Genomic DNA, 18,285 nt, shown 5'->3' with positions numbered 1-18,285 from the left:
TCCGTAACAAACAAGGCTTAGGAACTAACCCACATTACATATTTGAAAAGAGCAATGGACGTCCTTTTAACTGATATGAAACATCATATCTGGAATTTGGTATTAAGACACGTATTTTTACCTTGAATACCCCCCCCCCCCCACACACACACACACCATAATCACGGTAATAGACTTTAGTACCACCCAACTTCGATCGTTCTGTAAACTAAGTAAATATGAATGTGCCAGAAAAACGTGCTTCTCACTGATATGTAACATCATATCTGGAATTTGGTATTAAGACACGTATGTTTGCCTTGGATACCCCACCCCCCCCCTCCCGTAATCACGGAAATAGAGTTTAGTACCACCCAACTTTGATCGTTTTGTAAGCTTAGTAAATATGAATGTGCCAGAAAATTATTTACATATTTGAAAAGAGCAATGGACGTGCTTTTCACTGATAGGTAACATCATATCTGGAATTTGGTATTAACACACGTATTTTTACCTTGACCCCCCCCCCCCCTCCCGTAATCACGGTAAAAAGTAAAGTAAAGTAAATTTATTGCATAAAAACGCCCACATGTAGCAGCATACAATTACAAGATGAAAGAAAAATCACCTAACTTTGATCGTTCTGTAAGGTAACTAAATACCAAATTCCAGATATGATGTTACATATCAGTGAGAAGCACGTTCATTGCTCTTTTCAAATATGTAAATAATTTTCTGGCACATTCATATTTACTTAGCCTACGGAACGATCGAAGTTGATTGGTACTGAACTCTATTACCGTGATTATGAGGGGAGGGGGGGTATTCAAGGTAAAAATACGTGTCTTAAGGACAATATTGGTGTCAGTCATTATTACATATGTGATAGAAATGGTTAAATACATTCCAAATATAATTTTAACACAGAGATCATTGCTACGGGAGATGTGTAACAAGCACGTGAAGAAACGGGAAGTGACGCCAAACATGACAAACACGAGTTATTCTTCTATATATCTGACTGAAGTAACGAGCGATACCAGACAAACGATCGAATTTAATTTCACTGATAATTCCGTTGAAGTTGAAAAGTTATTATATGGGACGGTGAGAGTGTATCTCACAATTCAAAAATAGAATTGGCTGATACATAGAAGGATAACTCGTGTTTGTCATGTTTGGCGTCACTCAGCTACAAATTTGTTTTTGTAAAACAACCTTTTTTATGAGAAAAGTGTCATAATTGTGTTTTACCCTTTATCGTCAGATGGTGCGACAGGATGGGCACTGAAAGCGCGAGATAATGATATAGACATATGTGATATCACAATTAATGCTTTGCATCAATAAAATTGAATCACAATGTCATCGTATTAATTCATAATAAAAATTGACGTCAAACAAGATGTTGGATTTCTCTGTTTAAAAACATCAATGTGTATGTATATACGCCAAAATGTTGATAGAGACCATGTATTTCTCAAAATATTTCAAGCTGAGGGGGGGGGGGGTACATTTTTTCAGGAACCTGGCAAACCCCCTCCCGCAAAAATTCCTGGATCCGCCCCTGAAGACCATAGGAGGCAGGTCATATATAATAGAATATATAGTTGCGTCTGACACACTACAATATCTCTAAAAACATCGTGGGATAATTAGCGCAAAGTTGGCAATCTGCGCGCCAGTTGGCAGATTGGACCCCGCAATCTGCGCAGGATGACAGGGTGAAGATTGCGCTTAACATAAATATTGTCATTGTATAAGGTGACAAATCACGACACACACAATCACAACATAATAAACTATCATAACATGAGAATACTCTGAGCAAAGACAATTAAAAACAAGTTACGACGTTGATGACCGAAAGTGACAATCGACACAATTTGCAAGCATAAATAAATAAATATAGCTATTATATTGAATTGTTTATTACACTGTATATACCATAATATGTTTCATGCATATAATTACTGTTTTAATAAACTATTAATCAATCTCTAATTACAATACATTACAACGAATTGCAACGAAAGTATACATTTAATTTTGTTTCTTGTCAACAAAAATCACATACACGAGTTATCTCCCGTGAACCTCCGATTTGGACAAAAACCAGTGAGGCTTCTTAAACTTCGATTTGGACAAAAACCAGTGAGGCTTCTTAAACTCAACTAAATTGTTATTTTGTGTTTCCACAGTCAACATTTGTGGAGTTATTGGTTGTTATTTTGGTGTTATTGGATAATTCGACGAAAATTGTGGGTAATACGACGCGCCCTGCGTTATCATAACCATGATGCATATATTTGAAATGAATTCCGGCAGTCTTTTAAATAAATACACCCACAGGGCCTTTATTTGGCCTGTGGGGATATCAAAATAGTTATTCGTTACATTATAATGTATTATGCATTTTAAAAAAATCAATTTTTTTGTGGGAGGAATCGGGGGTTTTCGAAGTGAATTCCGGTGAATTCCCGTGTTTATATGTGAATTCCGGTGATTGTAAACGAATTCCGGTGATTAGTCGGGCCCGAATTTGTTACCTAGATATAATTTTTGTTGGCCAAATTCATTTCTATGGAGTACCATTTGAAACGCATCATATTTCTAATCAATCATTCAGCCGGACCTTTCCACATTCAATAGTGGACTATTAGTGTACAATCTAAGATAAAACAATGTGTTGAGTGTGAATAAATATTGAATAAAATTTATGACAAATTATTTTACTGTAAAACTTAGTAAAAATGTTCAATCTTTAATTGTCAGTACATCTTTATGCTTCCTGGCACAAAGTTTCAAGGGGTGAATTAAGAAGTAATACAAATGATAACAATGTGTATTCATTATAAAACAATTGCTGAAAACCAAAAGCAGTTTCAAGGAAATTGTGATGCAGTATTTACAATATTCCATACAGACCCGAAACATTTAATCCAAATGATTATAAAGATGATATGCATAATACATACAATAACACCGTAAAAGCTCAACATTTTCCGCCTCATTGATATTTTTATACAAGAGGGTCATTCCATGTCAACTGGACCAAATTTCGGAAAGTTGAGTACATGACCCCTTCCATAAAAATTATAAAAAATATATGTTATAGTATATAGTCTTAACCTAACAAATCCAAAAATTTTACCACTCTAGATAAAAAAAACTCACGGAGATATGGCCATTTGAAATTAGGGTACTGAAACGGACTATAAATTGAAAAGTTTTTCTCGGATTTTCAATTGCTTTAAACTCACATTTGTAATTTGAGTACAACTCTCTAACTTTGTAATCTAAGACAACTTTTGGTGTAGATTACGAATTTAGCATCACACTTAATGTGCGATTCAAACTTTTTGGGCCACTAGGTGGCAAAATGCGGAACAAATGAACTATTCACTTTTTTTTTCACGATTTCCACCCCCTCTGGCAAAGTCACTGTTGTATACATAACCTCCAAAATTGGCATAGTTAATGTCAGTCGGTATTTTATCAATTTACAAAAGATCCTGAGTCGATTGAATGTATACTTTTCAAAATATTCAGCCTCAAAATTCATTCACACGGAAAATTTACAAAATTTACCCATTTTCTCCTTCAATTTTGGCCATGTGGGACAGAGGTTAAAATTTTGAAACTGGTTGAAAATGAAACTTCATTTACCCTATTATAACACACATTAAAGTCCATCTTGTGTATTTGGGGTCTTATATTTTTAATTCGCACTTGAAATCTGTGCGGTGATGGAGTTTTAATAGCTATTATCAAAATTGTTGACGTTTCACGTTGATTTTAAAATAACTTCTAAATGACCTATACCCCTCAAACGTGTCTATTTATAGAACCTTATTGCCTTGATCACGCATATGTAATAATTTTGCATCTACTTTATACCATTTTAAATTTATTTTGCCTCCCAAATTAGAAAAAAATTGTTGTTCCGCTTCCCAAATTGTAATATAGGGCTTTGACAATGAGATTAAAATTACTTCTGAAAGACTTAGGCTCCTCATATTTGTCATTTTAGAGCAACGTATATTGTTCAATAAGAATATAGACGCATTTGGCTACAGGGAGTATCGTTTCAATTTAATTTTGATTTCCAACACAGGGGAAAACTTGTTTTGTCTGCATAGAAAGTTTAAGTACATGTACAGTAGTGTTGTTACATTATCACTAAATACTTCAAAAATACAGGCCGCAATTTTTATCGTATGGTCTTGAAACTGCATACTTATTCCTTATACCCTAAAGATGTTTCCTATTGTTTTTGGTGCTTGCCCAACCCGGGTCAGAGCCACACCCATTTTTTCTTTGTGTGTCTGTGTGGTTTTTTTTGGCCTACAGATCGCAATTCTTAATGGACTGTCTTGAAAACTATTCATATATATTCCTTATACCCAAAGGATGACTGTTATGATTTTTGGTGTATGCCCACCCGACCCCCAGGGGCACAGCAAGACCAGATTTTAGTGTTATCGTCCACAGGTTGCAATTCTAAACTTTTGGTGCATGCCCGAAACCTGCCACGCTCCAGGATGATCTATTCAGAAATGCGGCACCTAGGCGATAAACAAACAAAATGGGCGTTGCTATGCCCCTGGTGGTTGGGCATGCACCAAAAATAATAGCGGTCATCCTAAAGGTATAAGTAATAAGTATGACAAGTTTTCAAGATGATCAAAACACACAGACACACAAAGAAAAAATAGGCGTGCCTCTGCCCCTGAGGGTTGGTCACACAAAAAACAATAGCGATCATTCTTAGGGTATAAGGAATAAGTATGCACAACTTCAAGACAATCCATTAAGAATCTTGGCTTGTAGGCGACAAACTGACACATGCAAAAATTGAGGGTGGCCCTCTGCCCCGGGGGTCTGGCGCGCACCAAAAACAATAGGGAACATCCTTAGGGTATAAGGAAAAACTAGTATACATAGTTTCAAGACGATGCGTTAAGGATAGCGGCCTGTAGTTTTGATGCGTCTAGAGATAGTGAAACTACATAAGACCGTACTTCAACTTTCTAATTAGACAAAACACGTTTTCACATGTTTTAAAGCAAAACTAAAATGAACCGATACTCCCTGGATCCCAAAAGAGTCTTTATTCTTATTCTATGTTAAGAGTTGATCTAAAATGACAAATATGAGGGGTCTAAGTCTTTCAGAAATACTTTCAATCTGATCATCAAAACCCATTATTCTAATTCGTGAAGCGTGTTAACCATTTTGTTCTCATTTTGGAGACAAAATAAAATTAGAACAATACAATGTACATCCAAAATGATTACATATTTGTAATCTACGTAAAACATCACTTTACATAATCCTGTTTGAGGAGTATAGGTCATTTAGAAGTTATTTTAAAATCAACGTGAAAAGTCAACAATTTGGATAACAGCCATTGAAACTTCATCACCGCACAGATTTCATGTGCCAATTAAAAATATAAGCCATCAAATACACAAGATGGTCTTTAATGTATGTTATAGTAGGGTATTTGAAGTTTTATTATCAATTTTTTTCAGAATTTTATCCTCTGTCCCACATGGCCAAAATTGGAGGTGAAAATGGGTATATTTTGGACGTTTTCAGTGTGCATTGAATTTCGAGACTGAATATTTGGAAAAGTATATATCCCATCGACTTAGAAATCTTTTGTAAATTGATATAAGACAAACTGACATTAAGTATGCCAATTTTGCAGTTTATGTATACAATAGTGATTTTGCCCGAGGCTTTGGAAATCCTGAAAATAAAAGTGAATAGTTCATTTGTTCCACATTTTGCCACCTGGTGGCCCGAACAATATGCATCGGATAATGAGTGTGATTCTAAATTCATAATCTTCACCAAAAGTTGTCTTAGATTACAAAGTTAGAGGGTCCTACTCCTATTAGAAATGTGAGTTTAAAGCATCCGAAAACCTGAAAAAAATACTGAATTTATGATCTGTTTTAGTACCCTAATTTCAAATGGCCATATCATAGCGAGTTTCCAACCTAGAGAGGTACAATTTTGGATTTCTTAGTTTAAGGCCATATACTATAACATATATTTTTTATAATTTTTTGGGAGGAGGTCATGTTCCCATCATTGATCCAGTTGACATGGAATGACCCAAGAATAATATATATTAGGTATATAATGTATCCATTACAAGGTAGATGTTATTATACTATAATTAATATACAAGAATAGTTATATTGTATATCCATTACAGGACAGATGTTACCATATATTCAAATTACTATAAACCAATACAATTAACAATTCTGTTTGTAATACATGTAATCATGAATGTTAAGTGGTGAGGGGGGGCAGAACTGAAATGCCGGCCGTATAATCGCATTTTCCTGCTATTTAATTGTAGCAGCCTTACTATGATGACTGACCCGATTACCAATCAATCGCTTACAGTCGACGGAACGTGGGGACAAAAGTCGAACAGTTAACAGCAACAAACGCGTTTCCAGCTATTCCAGACGCTGAATACAGCAAATTCAATATAGCCTCACCTGAATTCCAGACAATCAATAAATCGAAAAGTCCGCGGTGTATGGGGGCCTCACGCTTCTGGAAAACATTTTGAAACTTTAACCAGCGCAAATGCGTTTTTCTGCTATTCTGGCCGGTGAGTAAAGTAGCATCAAAGTTGTCCAATGGTTTTGCAACCGAAATCCAACTCTATGTCGTCCTGAATTCCTATCATCCAATCAGACTGTTGCAGATGCAGCACAAATGTTGCACAAAGCAGAGTGGTTTCAGACGAAATGTCTTAATCCATAGTCAATTCAGTATAAATTCGCGGTATTCAATTAAAAGCAAAGTAAAATTAATGTTTTATTAGATTTTGGGCACGTTACTTTAGCAATTGGATGGTATATTAATTTTCTTTTTCACTTTACCCACGAAATGAAATGAAATGGGATTTAACGTCCTACTGTCCTGTCCTATGCTGGGCTAATGAAGACGGGCATACGTCATACAGTGTGCTATGAGGGAAATTTTGCCCGGGCAGCGGCACTATCGCCTACTCTTATATCGAATTCCAACTGCCAAGGGATCTTTTACGTGCATTCCAATGTATACACGGGACCTCGGGTTTTCATCTCATCCGAAGGACTAGACAGGCCCTCCGTCCTGCATCACTGACAAGGGGGAACCACGCCAGAAAATCTGGATGAACTTTCTCGGCCAATGCAGGGATTGAACACCCGACCTCCAGACTAGCGAGCCAGTGTCTTACCCACGTAGCCACGCGATCCCCCACTTTACCCACGATGACCTATGATAACTATCATAATGATAATAACGATCAAAAACCACCAAAACTACAATCATACCAATCATAATCAGAAGCAGCAGCATCAGCAGCTCCACCACAACCATTAGGAAATATCGGGCTTATTCGAAAATCTTGTCTTAGTTCATGATCCGTATTAAGAGTTAAATACTGGTAATTATATTGACTATAATCATCATCTCTATCTTTATCTATATCATAACCATCATAATCATCATCCTCATCAAAATCATTACAGCTATCATCAATATAGTCTAAGTTGTAATCTTGTGGATGGAGAACATCTTTTAGTAGAAGAAAATCATTTAATTCACGAGGTAATTTTAGATCCATAACCTTCTCCTGTATTCCCAATCCAAGATTCTGTCTGATGGATCTTCTACACAGGGACTTGAGAGATACATTACTACAGAAACTAATGAATTCTTCCCTTTCATATCGTTTATCTTCCTCATCAAAATTTAAAGAAGTCATAATTTGCTCCCCTTGGGCGCCACTAAGATACAGCAGTTTTCTCAGTTTATCCCTTTCTTCAAGGCTTAGCTCAATACGATCAATTTGGTTATAGCAACTTTCAAGTGAAGATGATAAAAGAATCTGAAGACAACAGTTTTCAGCAACTAAATATCTAATAAAACAAACAACGCGGCATGGTTCCCAGAAGAAGGGGAAACACAAAGCCGTTTGTATAATTGTATTACCATCAATACAGAGTAAATTGAGAAGACCAGTATTACCATTAGCTAGAAGTAATTTAAAACAAGTCAAATCAAACACACTCTGATAGATATTAAGATATTGTAGAGCAGATCTTCCTGAAAAGTCTAACGTGTTAACTATGGCACCAGCCTGGAGTAGTTTCCTTGTAAGAACTCTGTCGTTTTTCATAGCAGCCAACATTAAACTAGTTCTACCCCTATAGTCTTTCATATTTACATCTATTCCATCAACACCAAGTAAACTATCAATACAAGCCAAGTATATTGGATATATCTGTCTACAATAATTCTTAACAACATCATTTACCTGTCTCTTGTTCAAGCCATATTTAAACATCGTAAATCCAATGATACACAGATGAAGAGCCGTATGACCCTGGTTATTGTGTGCATTGATATCTAGTCTAGGATGACGTGTCAACAGTTCTAAATATTTAATGTTTAATAAAAAGGCAGCAATCATAGTAGGTGTGTTGGTTTTAGAGCAGGGGTGGTTGATGTCGTTATTTAACTGCCAGTTAAACTTGTTTAGAGAATAATCATAGTTAACACGAGCTAAAAGGTGAAGCATATTTTCTCCTTCAGCTGTAACACCATGAGTAATCAACTTCTGCCGAATGTAATAACTGAACACCTCCAACCTCTTGCATTTTAAAATATCATGGAATAACTTAACTCCGTTGTTACGTGACATTAGATCTGAACCTGAATCTACTAAAAGTTTAAAGACGGCTTTAGAATTTATCAGGTGATATTTAACACAATAACTTAATGCTGTATCACCTGTATGATCAGTTAAACTTAGATTAGAATGTGAAATCAACAGTTTTATTATACTGATATCAGATTGACATATTATATGGTACATTAAAGCTGTTTGCCTGTCAGTGTTTTGATGGTTCACATTACAACCAGCTTTTAACAACATATTAATCAATTTACATTTCAATCGAACGTAGATATCCTGTCCTGTCTTAAGTGTCAATAGTATGCTATATGCCTTATTCGCATTGGAGGGGTGGGTGTATTTACAATCCTTGTATATACCGACATGGAACAACGGGGTTTTACCTTTATAGTCAGGTTGGTTTGTGTCTAAACCTGTGTTTATTACATTATTAGCTAGCTGTATATATTTTTCTTCAAATTTATCATAGCAAAAGGCATAAACTATCGAAAAGGGATTAATACAGCCTACAACATAGTGAAGAATGTTCCATTTATATTGATCAACATAATGTACATCTACTCCGTGTTCTAACATATACATTGCAATTTCATACAATCCTGACCTAGCAGCTATAAATATAGGTGTAACTTTATCTTTATTCGCCTGGTTGGCTTCTACACCGGCATCAGCTAATTTGGCTACACATTGTAATAGTAAATCACGCCTACCTTCGTTGTCATCACGGTTAAAGTTATCTAAACATATGTACAGCGGGATGTTCTGACGATTATTAACATAGTCTACATTATCATTAACAATTTTATAAACACATTGTGGAATCAAATCCCGTATATCGTTATTGATATAACTGTTATAGTATTGTAAAAGTATATTTAGCAGGTTGTTCCGATGACTATCAACACAATTTACATCTACTCCGTGGTCTAACATATACATTACAATTTCATACAACCCTTTGCTGGCAGCAATAAATATAGGTTTTAGCTCATTCCCTTGGTTAACGTCTACACCAGCATCAACTAAACTAACTATACATTGTAGCAAATCGGGTATACTTGTGTTGTCATCTCTGTCATAGCTATCTAAAAGTATGTGTATCAGGTTGTTCTGGCATCTATCAACACAATGATTATTGATATCATGCTTTGACAGATACATCACAACTTCAAACAGCCCTTTTCTAGCAGCTAAAAGTAAAGGTGTATCTTTATATCTATTCAACTGATTGACGTCTACACCAGCATCAATTAACTTAAATACACATTGTAATAGCAAATCACTTCTACCTGTATTGTTATGATTACACTGGTTGCGATATTTGTCTAAAAGTATGTACATCAGGTTGTTCTGACAACTATCAACATAACCTACATCTACTCCGTGTTTTAACATACGCATCACAACTTCATACAATCCTTCTCTAGCAGCTATAGATATAGGTGTATCTTTATGTTCATTCAACTGGTTGACGTCTACACCAGCATCAACTGATTTAAGTACACATGGTAATAATAAAGCATGTCTACCTGTATTGTCATATCTGTTATATCTATACTTATTTAAAAGCATGTGTAGCAGGTTGTTCTGAAGAACATTAACACAACGTACATCTGCTCCGTGTTCTAACAGATATATCACAACTTCATACAACTCGCTGTCAGCAGCTATAATTGTAGGTGTCTCTTTATTTTTATTCAACTGGTTGACGTCTACACCAGCATCAACTAATTTACTCACACATTGTAATAACAAATCAAGTGTATCTGATTTGTTAAATCCATAATAGCCATATACAAGTAGGTGTATCGCGTTTTCTTGATGACTATTAACATAATGTATATCTACTCCATGTTCTAACAGATACATCAAAACTTCACACATCCCGTTTCTAGCAGCTATAAGTAAGGGTGTCATTTTATCATCATTCAAGTGGTTGACGTCTACACCAGCACCAACTAATTTAACAACACATTTTAATAATAAATTACGTCTACCTACATTGTCATCACTAGCATAGCTATATAAAAGTATGTGCATCAGGTTGTTCTGACGACTGTCAACATAATGTAAATCAAATCCGTGTTCTAACAGATATATTACAACTTCATACAACCCTTTTTTAGCAGCTATAAGTAAAGGTGTATCTTTATCTTCATTCAACTGGTTGACGTCTACACCAGCATCAACTAATTTAACCACACATTGTAACAAATTGCCAGATCCACATCTATAGTTATAAATAAGCGTGTACAGCAGGTTGTTCTGACGGCTATCAACATAATGTACATCAATGCCATGTTCTAACATATATATAACAACTTCATACAACCCTTTTTTAGCAGCTATAAGTAAAGGTGTATCTTTATCTTCATTCAACTGGTTGATGTCTACACCAACATCAACTAATTTAAATACACATTGTACACGCAAATAATAGTTATTGGTATAGTCATATTTCTTACAGTTATGTAAAAGTACGTGTAGCATATTGTTCTGGCGACTATCAACATAATGTACACCAATACCATGGTCTACAAGATGTATAACAACTTCATACAACCGGGATTTAGCAGCTATAAGTAAAGCTTGGTTTTTATCTTGTAATGATAATGTTTCAACTACTTGTCCTATATTTCCATCTTTTTCAGCTTGGCGTAGTTTTGACTCCAGTAGCCTAAAATATATTAAACATGTTGTTTAGTTATAAAGATGATATATACATAATACATACAATAACAAAAATGATGATCAATTTGTATAGCGCTGAGTGCTCCAGCTAACAAGCTGCTCCAGGAATCTGCCTACCTGAAGTTAGTTCTGTGGCTCACGGGCAAGGTGGTGGTGGTTTGGGTGGGGTGGGGGTGAATCGCCACCCGAGGGGAGAACTTTTTTTTATTAGAGATCGATTTTAGATGGAGATAAATAAGGTGCTTGAGGACGGCTTTCAAACACGGGGGTAGGGAGATTGGGCTAGGTGGGTCCAATGTTTTAAATGTGACAATGTTGGTTATCATTTGATAATGTCCATATAAATGGTGATCATCGTATAAAGTAAATTATAGCACTGTACATGCGTAAAGAAGTGTATTTAATGCCCTTGTTTTGCTTTGTGAGATGTTTGTGGGTATAGCAGTGTGTGTGGAGGAGGGCAATGCAGTTGGCCGCCAATTTTAGGCATTGCCTCTCCTCCTTCCCCCACATGGTTAGAGATTAATGTTTTACTAATCTATAAGGTGACCATTAAGACCAATTTCGAACCATATATTGGTTGTTCCGAAAAGTATCCTGGTACACTCCCATCACCCTTAAGGACATCCCATAGATCCACCTATAATATTTAGTACAGTGCAAGACGTTAGTTTAAACAATATTTTATTCAATAAACTGAATTGGATTGAACAACAGTCAAAAGCCTATATAAGTTCTCTCCAAACATATAAAATAGTTAAATCTTATGTTTACAATACAATGGTGACATATCTACAGGCAGTGAGTTACAAACATATATACATTTTGAAGTGTAATTTTAAGTTTTAAATGTTAAAGTGTTAAAATCTTTTGCTGTTTTTTATGTATTTTTGCACTATTTCAAATATGTTGGAATTGGTATTATCTGAAAGAGGGGGGTTGCCATATAGGATCAGATCAATTGTAACATTTTGATTAAGGTGGAGTAGATTATTTTTTAGAATTTTTCTTTTGGTAGAGTAGGCTGGACATATGGAAAAATAATGGTAATTATCTTCATCTGCAGAATTACACCTAGGGCACACTTTTGTTTCACTAATAAAATGGTAGAATAAGTGATTATTTAAGTTACTAGCTTTATTTCTTAATCGGCAATGGATAATATTCTCTTTCCTATTTCCAGTATTATAATATAGTAGTGGTCTAGTTAAAGGGTACACACGTGAAAGGCCCAATTTGAATGTATTTAACGTTTGTGAGGTTTTAATATTTTCAGGTAAGTTGTTCCAAAGTTTAATTGCGCAGGGAAAGAAACTATTAGAATATGAACTGGTTTTACAAAATGGTAGATTGGGGTTCAGATTTTCATTTCGAAGGTTATAATTTGATACAGACGGTTCAAATTGTTTAAAGGCTTCAGATAGATAAGTGGGACTTCTTTATTTTGTATAAGTAAATTAATTTGTTTTTTATTCTGCGATTAGACAATGATTCCCAACCAAGCTTTTTGTATAAAAACAGGCAGGGTAAGCTTACTCTTCCGGACACCTGTTACCGCTGTTTGTCGTGTATTTTGTACACGAGGAGCAGTCCATTTGCTGATTACGCTATTTTGCTTGAATACACTATTTTGCCTATAACATTTTTAGGACTTCGAATTCTGTCTTATGGTTTGGATTGTTCGTACTTGGTTTTATTTTATTTTAGATGAACTTCTTCTATTTTAGATGAATTTCTTCTATTTTAGACTGAATGCATTAGACTGAAATGTTATTCCCAAATGACAATGAGTAGTTTTCACTTTTGTATTTTCAAAAATTTTGTCTGGATGGATTGTATTTTTCCTAGTAAAAATAATATCTTTAGTTTTATTAGGGTTAAACGTGCAAGACGTTGATCACCAAGACCAAGAGGTATTTGTCCCAAAAATAGTATTTTGGAGGCCCCCTCCCCACTGAAAGACGCCCATTGAGAAATCTTATACGTTCATTTAGTGTTAGAAATGGATGTTTTAATTAATGACCATCATGGATATCTCCATTATCACATTTACCGCCCCCCTTCCCCTTCGCCGAATACCACACACAAACACACACTACTACCCCCAACCGCACAACCAACCTATCATAAAGCGAAATGGGGGCACTATTTATATCAAAAGTATCACATTTTCCCGCAAGTTTTCGGCATCGGACCGCCTAACTACAGTTATCCAAGATAGTCCTATATACTTATATAGAAATAAAAAGTGTTATAAAAAGATAACCAACACAATCACATTTAAGACATTGGACCCACCACCCACCTCAATCCCCAACCCCCGCATCTACAAAGCAAAACAGTTATCCAAGAGGATCCTATATACTTATTAAGACTTGTAAATATCTGTAAAATGATAATCAACATTATTGCATTACCACCCAATTTAAGACATTGACCCCCCCCCCCCCCCGAAATAAGCTCCTGATCAGCGACCAGATTCAAAATCTACGCGAAAAACTGTCCTATAGACCCGGTAGAAGAGTAGGGCACAGTTAGTGGTGGTCAAATCCCAAGGCCTGGTCTATTAAATATACGAACCACCCTACATTCATGTTGTTTAGCTCTACATTCATTTCGTTTAGCTCTGCATCCATGTCGTTTAGCTGTGCGTCTATATCAAGTTCTCAACATCACTAAAATACACAAATAAATAAAGAATATTAGTTATGTACTCTACTCTTCAAAAAAAGTAGGGGATATTCAGAAACAATACAAAACTGCGGAAATGCACTGCTGTTTTTATTAGAGGTAACCAGTGTATGTTTAATAACAGGTCAATTGCCTAAACATGAACATAAACAGTTCATACTGGCGGTTTATCTGACGGCAACATTTCACTCGCAATGAGATACACCGTCAAAAGTGAAAATAGACGTTTTTGATTTTTGTCTCAATAATGAGTAATTTGCTCCGCCAATCTTCGAGACATTCAGCAATTTGTAGTGGCATGCTCCTAATCAACCGTCCAATCACGATTTGCGGCAATATGACCCACTCCTCTTGCAGTGCCACGGCCAATTCTTGCAGTATTGTCGGTTGGCGTTGACGTCGGCGAACACGTCTCCCAATCAAATTAAACGTAACACACGTAGCAAAGATACGCTAAACAGTAAATCTTATGCAAGAACCGATAGGAATGCTAACATGGATAGATAAACCAGCACGCGGCAGTTTTCATCAACCCTTCCTTGAAGTGTCAAATTTGACAATGTACCCCTCCCACGTGTATGGTGGTATTGTGTGTCGCATGTGCAGCTCGGTGGTTCTGTTGGGGCGATAAGTTCTTCATCTGTGAACATACTCTCAAAGCATGTCAAGTGTCCGTGACTATTTATCATATCCGTCATAGGTATTTGCATTTCAATATCCCCTACTTTTTGGGAAGAGAATACATAACATGATCGTCAGTGCCACCAACATTCACATGCTTCGTGAAAAGCTTGCGGAGTTGTTAAACTCCTGTGTCTTGGTGCAATCAAGCGAAAACAAATTTCTGCAAAAAGTATGACCAGTCACAATAAGTGACCTTCCCATCTAAAAACCAATAATGAATTTCTTTGGTCCTTACATAATGACATTAAAAACAAGTAACATTTATGGAAACAACGATCACGTTCAAATAAAACCAGCGGCTGCCAGGCAGGATACACCCACATTTTGCAAGAGATGGATAGATAACAAGTTAAAAACAAAAACGATTTTTTGTACAATCAGGGGCGATAATTCAGAAAGTTATGGTCTGAAATGCGCAAATATCAGAAGGGACTGGGATTTTTGGGATATAAAGATATGTTTTAAGTTTCATCAAAATCGGGTAAATATTGTGACCTCTAGAGGGTCCATAACCTTTGTATTACATACTTATACACAATTTGCGTACAAAGAGCGGCCATTTTGTCGGGCAGTTTCATTTCGATTTTCCCGAAATTCCAATTCAACCTTTATTATGGTGGAATGGTGATATATCTAAACGGATTTTAAAATCGGAAAAAAAATTGTGACCTCTAGGGAATCCACAAGCTAAAAATGCGATTTTTCGGCCAATCAGGGGCAGTAATCCAGGAAGTTACGTTCGGATATGTGTGAGTATCAAAAGGAACCAAGATCTTTATGATTTATGATAAAAACATATATTTAAAGTTTCATCCAAATCGGATAAAAACTGTGGCCTCTAGAGATATACCATATTTTTACAGTATTTGCTTACAAGGGGCGGCCATTATGTCCGTCAATTTTTGTCCGATTTCCACAAACTCAACCATCATTAGTGTATAACTGTGATCTATTCACGCGTTTTTTTTAAAATCGGATACAAATTGTGACCACTATAGGGACCACAAGCTCAAAACGCGATTTTTCGTACAATCAGGGGCCATAATACAGGAGGTTACGATCCGATATGCGCGAATATCGAAAGGGACCAAGATCTTTGCGATATAAACATGCATTCCAAGTTTCATCAAAATCGGATAAAAATTGTGACCCATACAGTGTCCACAAACAAATTGTGGACGGACGTCCGGGCGGACAGCGGTGACGACAATATACATATACATGAAAATGATGAAAAAAGGGCCACGCCTTTTTTTTTTTTTTTTTTGAAGAGTATATTCGTTTGATAAGGATGAAAGTACTAGCCAAAATTTTATAATTTTTAGTGTTTTTTCTCTAATACTTGAATTTTACTTATATGATTAACTGAGAGTTAGATCGTTTTATATATTTTTTTCTTATATATATATATTGGCGAATGTAACTGCTACATTACCTCGTGTGGCTGCGATCTTAACGTCACATGTTGTAAACATAATCAATTCGAAAAAAGGGGTGTCAACCTCATACCTTTAACGATTTGCACACACGCACCGTTCACACATGAGAAACAATTTTTTTTTTCATTCATCAGTCCAAGAAGGTTCCTCGAGAATTTCCAGCATGTTTTCCCTTTGTCAGTGGTGCCGAACAGTATCGTTTTACACCGAGGTTCTGTGTACACATTGACGTGGATATATAAAAGAAGCCTTAACAGGTGGAATGCGACATTAAAGTAATCGTAGCGCCGCCGTCTGGACAAAATGTTCCTAACAGCACGTTGTAAGTCGGAGCTGGACAGTTAAGACGTCAAACCCCATTTCATTTCATTTGAAATAGTCCCATAAAACGTGGCCAACCCCCTTATTTATAAAAGCGTATAACACAAAAAAAAGCCCAACAGTTAAAATATATGAACACAATACATCAATTATATTAAACGAAGCCACATTTTAATTTGTCTCTCTCACATTTTACTAATTTTAGTTTGTCTCTCTCTCTCTCTCTCTCTCTCTCTGGCGGAGTTAGCCTGTAGACAGGCAGCCTAAGTTTGGGATGTCTCTCTCTCTCTCTCTCTCTCTCGCTTTCCCAATGACGTAGATAATATTAATTTATACCGCATTGGGGTTTCCCCTTACCATAAATAGACATTACGCACGCGTCAGGCATTTTAATCGATTTAATGGAGTTTGTTATAGATACGAATAATACATTTCCCAATTTTGGTGAAATTAATCTGTTCAAACTGTTAAGTTCACTGATCAGGCTTGACTTTCAGTATCTGTCCACAAACCCCATGGTCTGTTTTACACGTTTATATAACGTTTCGGTAGTTGTAGTGTTTTCCCCAGTTGCCATCGACTTCTGTGTGAGACAGGACGTGCTTCATCTTTGTATAAAATCCGATACCAATCAGGGCCCTCGCGTCGGGAGGGGACTGAGCATATGCGTCTCTTTGGGGGAGGTATATACCATTCTCTATTTAGCTGAAATAACTGATAAATTTGTTTAAGTGTGTTGTATTGATATCATTATTTGACTAATTGCTTCGAATGTATAAGTTCTAGAATATATCGATCGATATATACCTACATATTCTATTTGAAGTCTCTACAGCCTTTAACTCACCTATATACTTGAACAATCTTGTAGTTGTCTTTTGAATTATTTCTTTATTCCTCCCTCATACTAGTCATAAGTCATAATGGCCATTTCGACAGCTAATTTTTCTTCCGGGTTTCGGGGCTAAATCTATCTGTTAAGGCCAGTTCAATTTTTGTCAAGGTCGTTGAGATGTTAATAAGGTTAGGGCACGTGATTATTGGCGAGATTGTAGGTTAGGGTTAGCGTAAGCATTGGGGCTAAGTCCAAGGTGAGAGTTAGGGTTGGGATTAGCGCTAGCCCTGTTTACATCTTGTGACCTATGACGAAAATTATTTAGCACTATTTTATTGTTCATAGATTCAGACTAGTTTTAACTCTCCTCCCAATTGACGCCCATCTTTTTTAAAAACATTCCCTTTGTTCTCCTACATTCCACCTAAAATCGAACATACAAACGAGCATAGCATCATCGAAGCTTTGTCCTCACCCCACTCAGTTCATATACATGTATGAATCTAGATGTATAGAAATATTATAGCAGATTTCTGATGATCACTTGACCTTGCCTCAGCCTACCCCCCCCCCACCCTCCCTCCGCTTAGCTCAAATTCACTGACACGCCCCCTGACTTTCATCAAGTTACAGTCTTATATAAATGACTACACACCGTAAGTCGCCGTTCCTTGCCAGGCCGTCTATTCTGAACCAAAGGCTCATAGGTATTTGTTCGTCCATCACTGCGATTGAACCCGGGACAATTTGATAGTCAGAATGCGACAAGTATGGATAATTTTTGTTTTTTTAAACAATATTTTTATTCAGGATGTCTGAATTGGATTGGGGAACAGACTTAGCCTATGTAAAACCCCTCAACTAAAAACAATAAAAGTAACTAAAGAAACTATGTCATTTCAAGACTAACATGGTTTAATTTT

At 36.2% G+C, this 18,285-nt stretch overlaps 1 protein-coding gene across 1 annotated transcript; it reads right to left on the bottom strand.

Annotated features, from left to right (window-relative positions):
- Positions 1–2,336: 2,336 nt before the first annotated feature.
- On the bottom strand, positions 2,337–17,456 carry LOC126815067 (poly [ADP-ribose] polymerase tankyrase-1). Its single transcript, XM_056099342.1, has 4 exons — positions 17,375–17,456; positions 13,973–14,067; positions 8,570–11,378; positions 2,337–2,345 (listed from the first exon to the last, which is right to left on the bottom strand). The coding sequence occupies exons 2-4, from the start codon at positions 14,026–14,028 to the stop codon at positions 2,337–2,339; spliced, it is 2,874 nt and encodes a 957-aa protein (XP_055955317.1). The 5' UTR covers positions 14,029–14,067; positions 17,375–17,456.
- Between the last annotated feature and the right edge of the window lie 829 nt (positions 17,457–18,285).

The sequence above is a fragment of the Patella vulgata genome, chromosome 3 (assembly GCF_932274485.2).
Source record: "Patella vulgata chromosome 3, xgPatVulg1.2, whole genome shotgun sequence".
Taxonomy (NCBI): domain Eukaryota; kingdom Metazoa; phylum Mollusca; class Gastropoda; family Patellidae; genus Patella; species Patella vulgata.
This window is presented reverse-complemented; position numbering and strand designations above follow the sequence as displayed.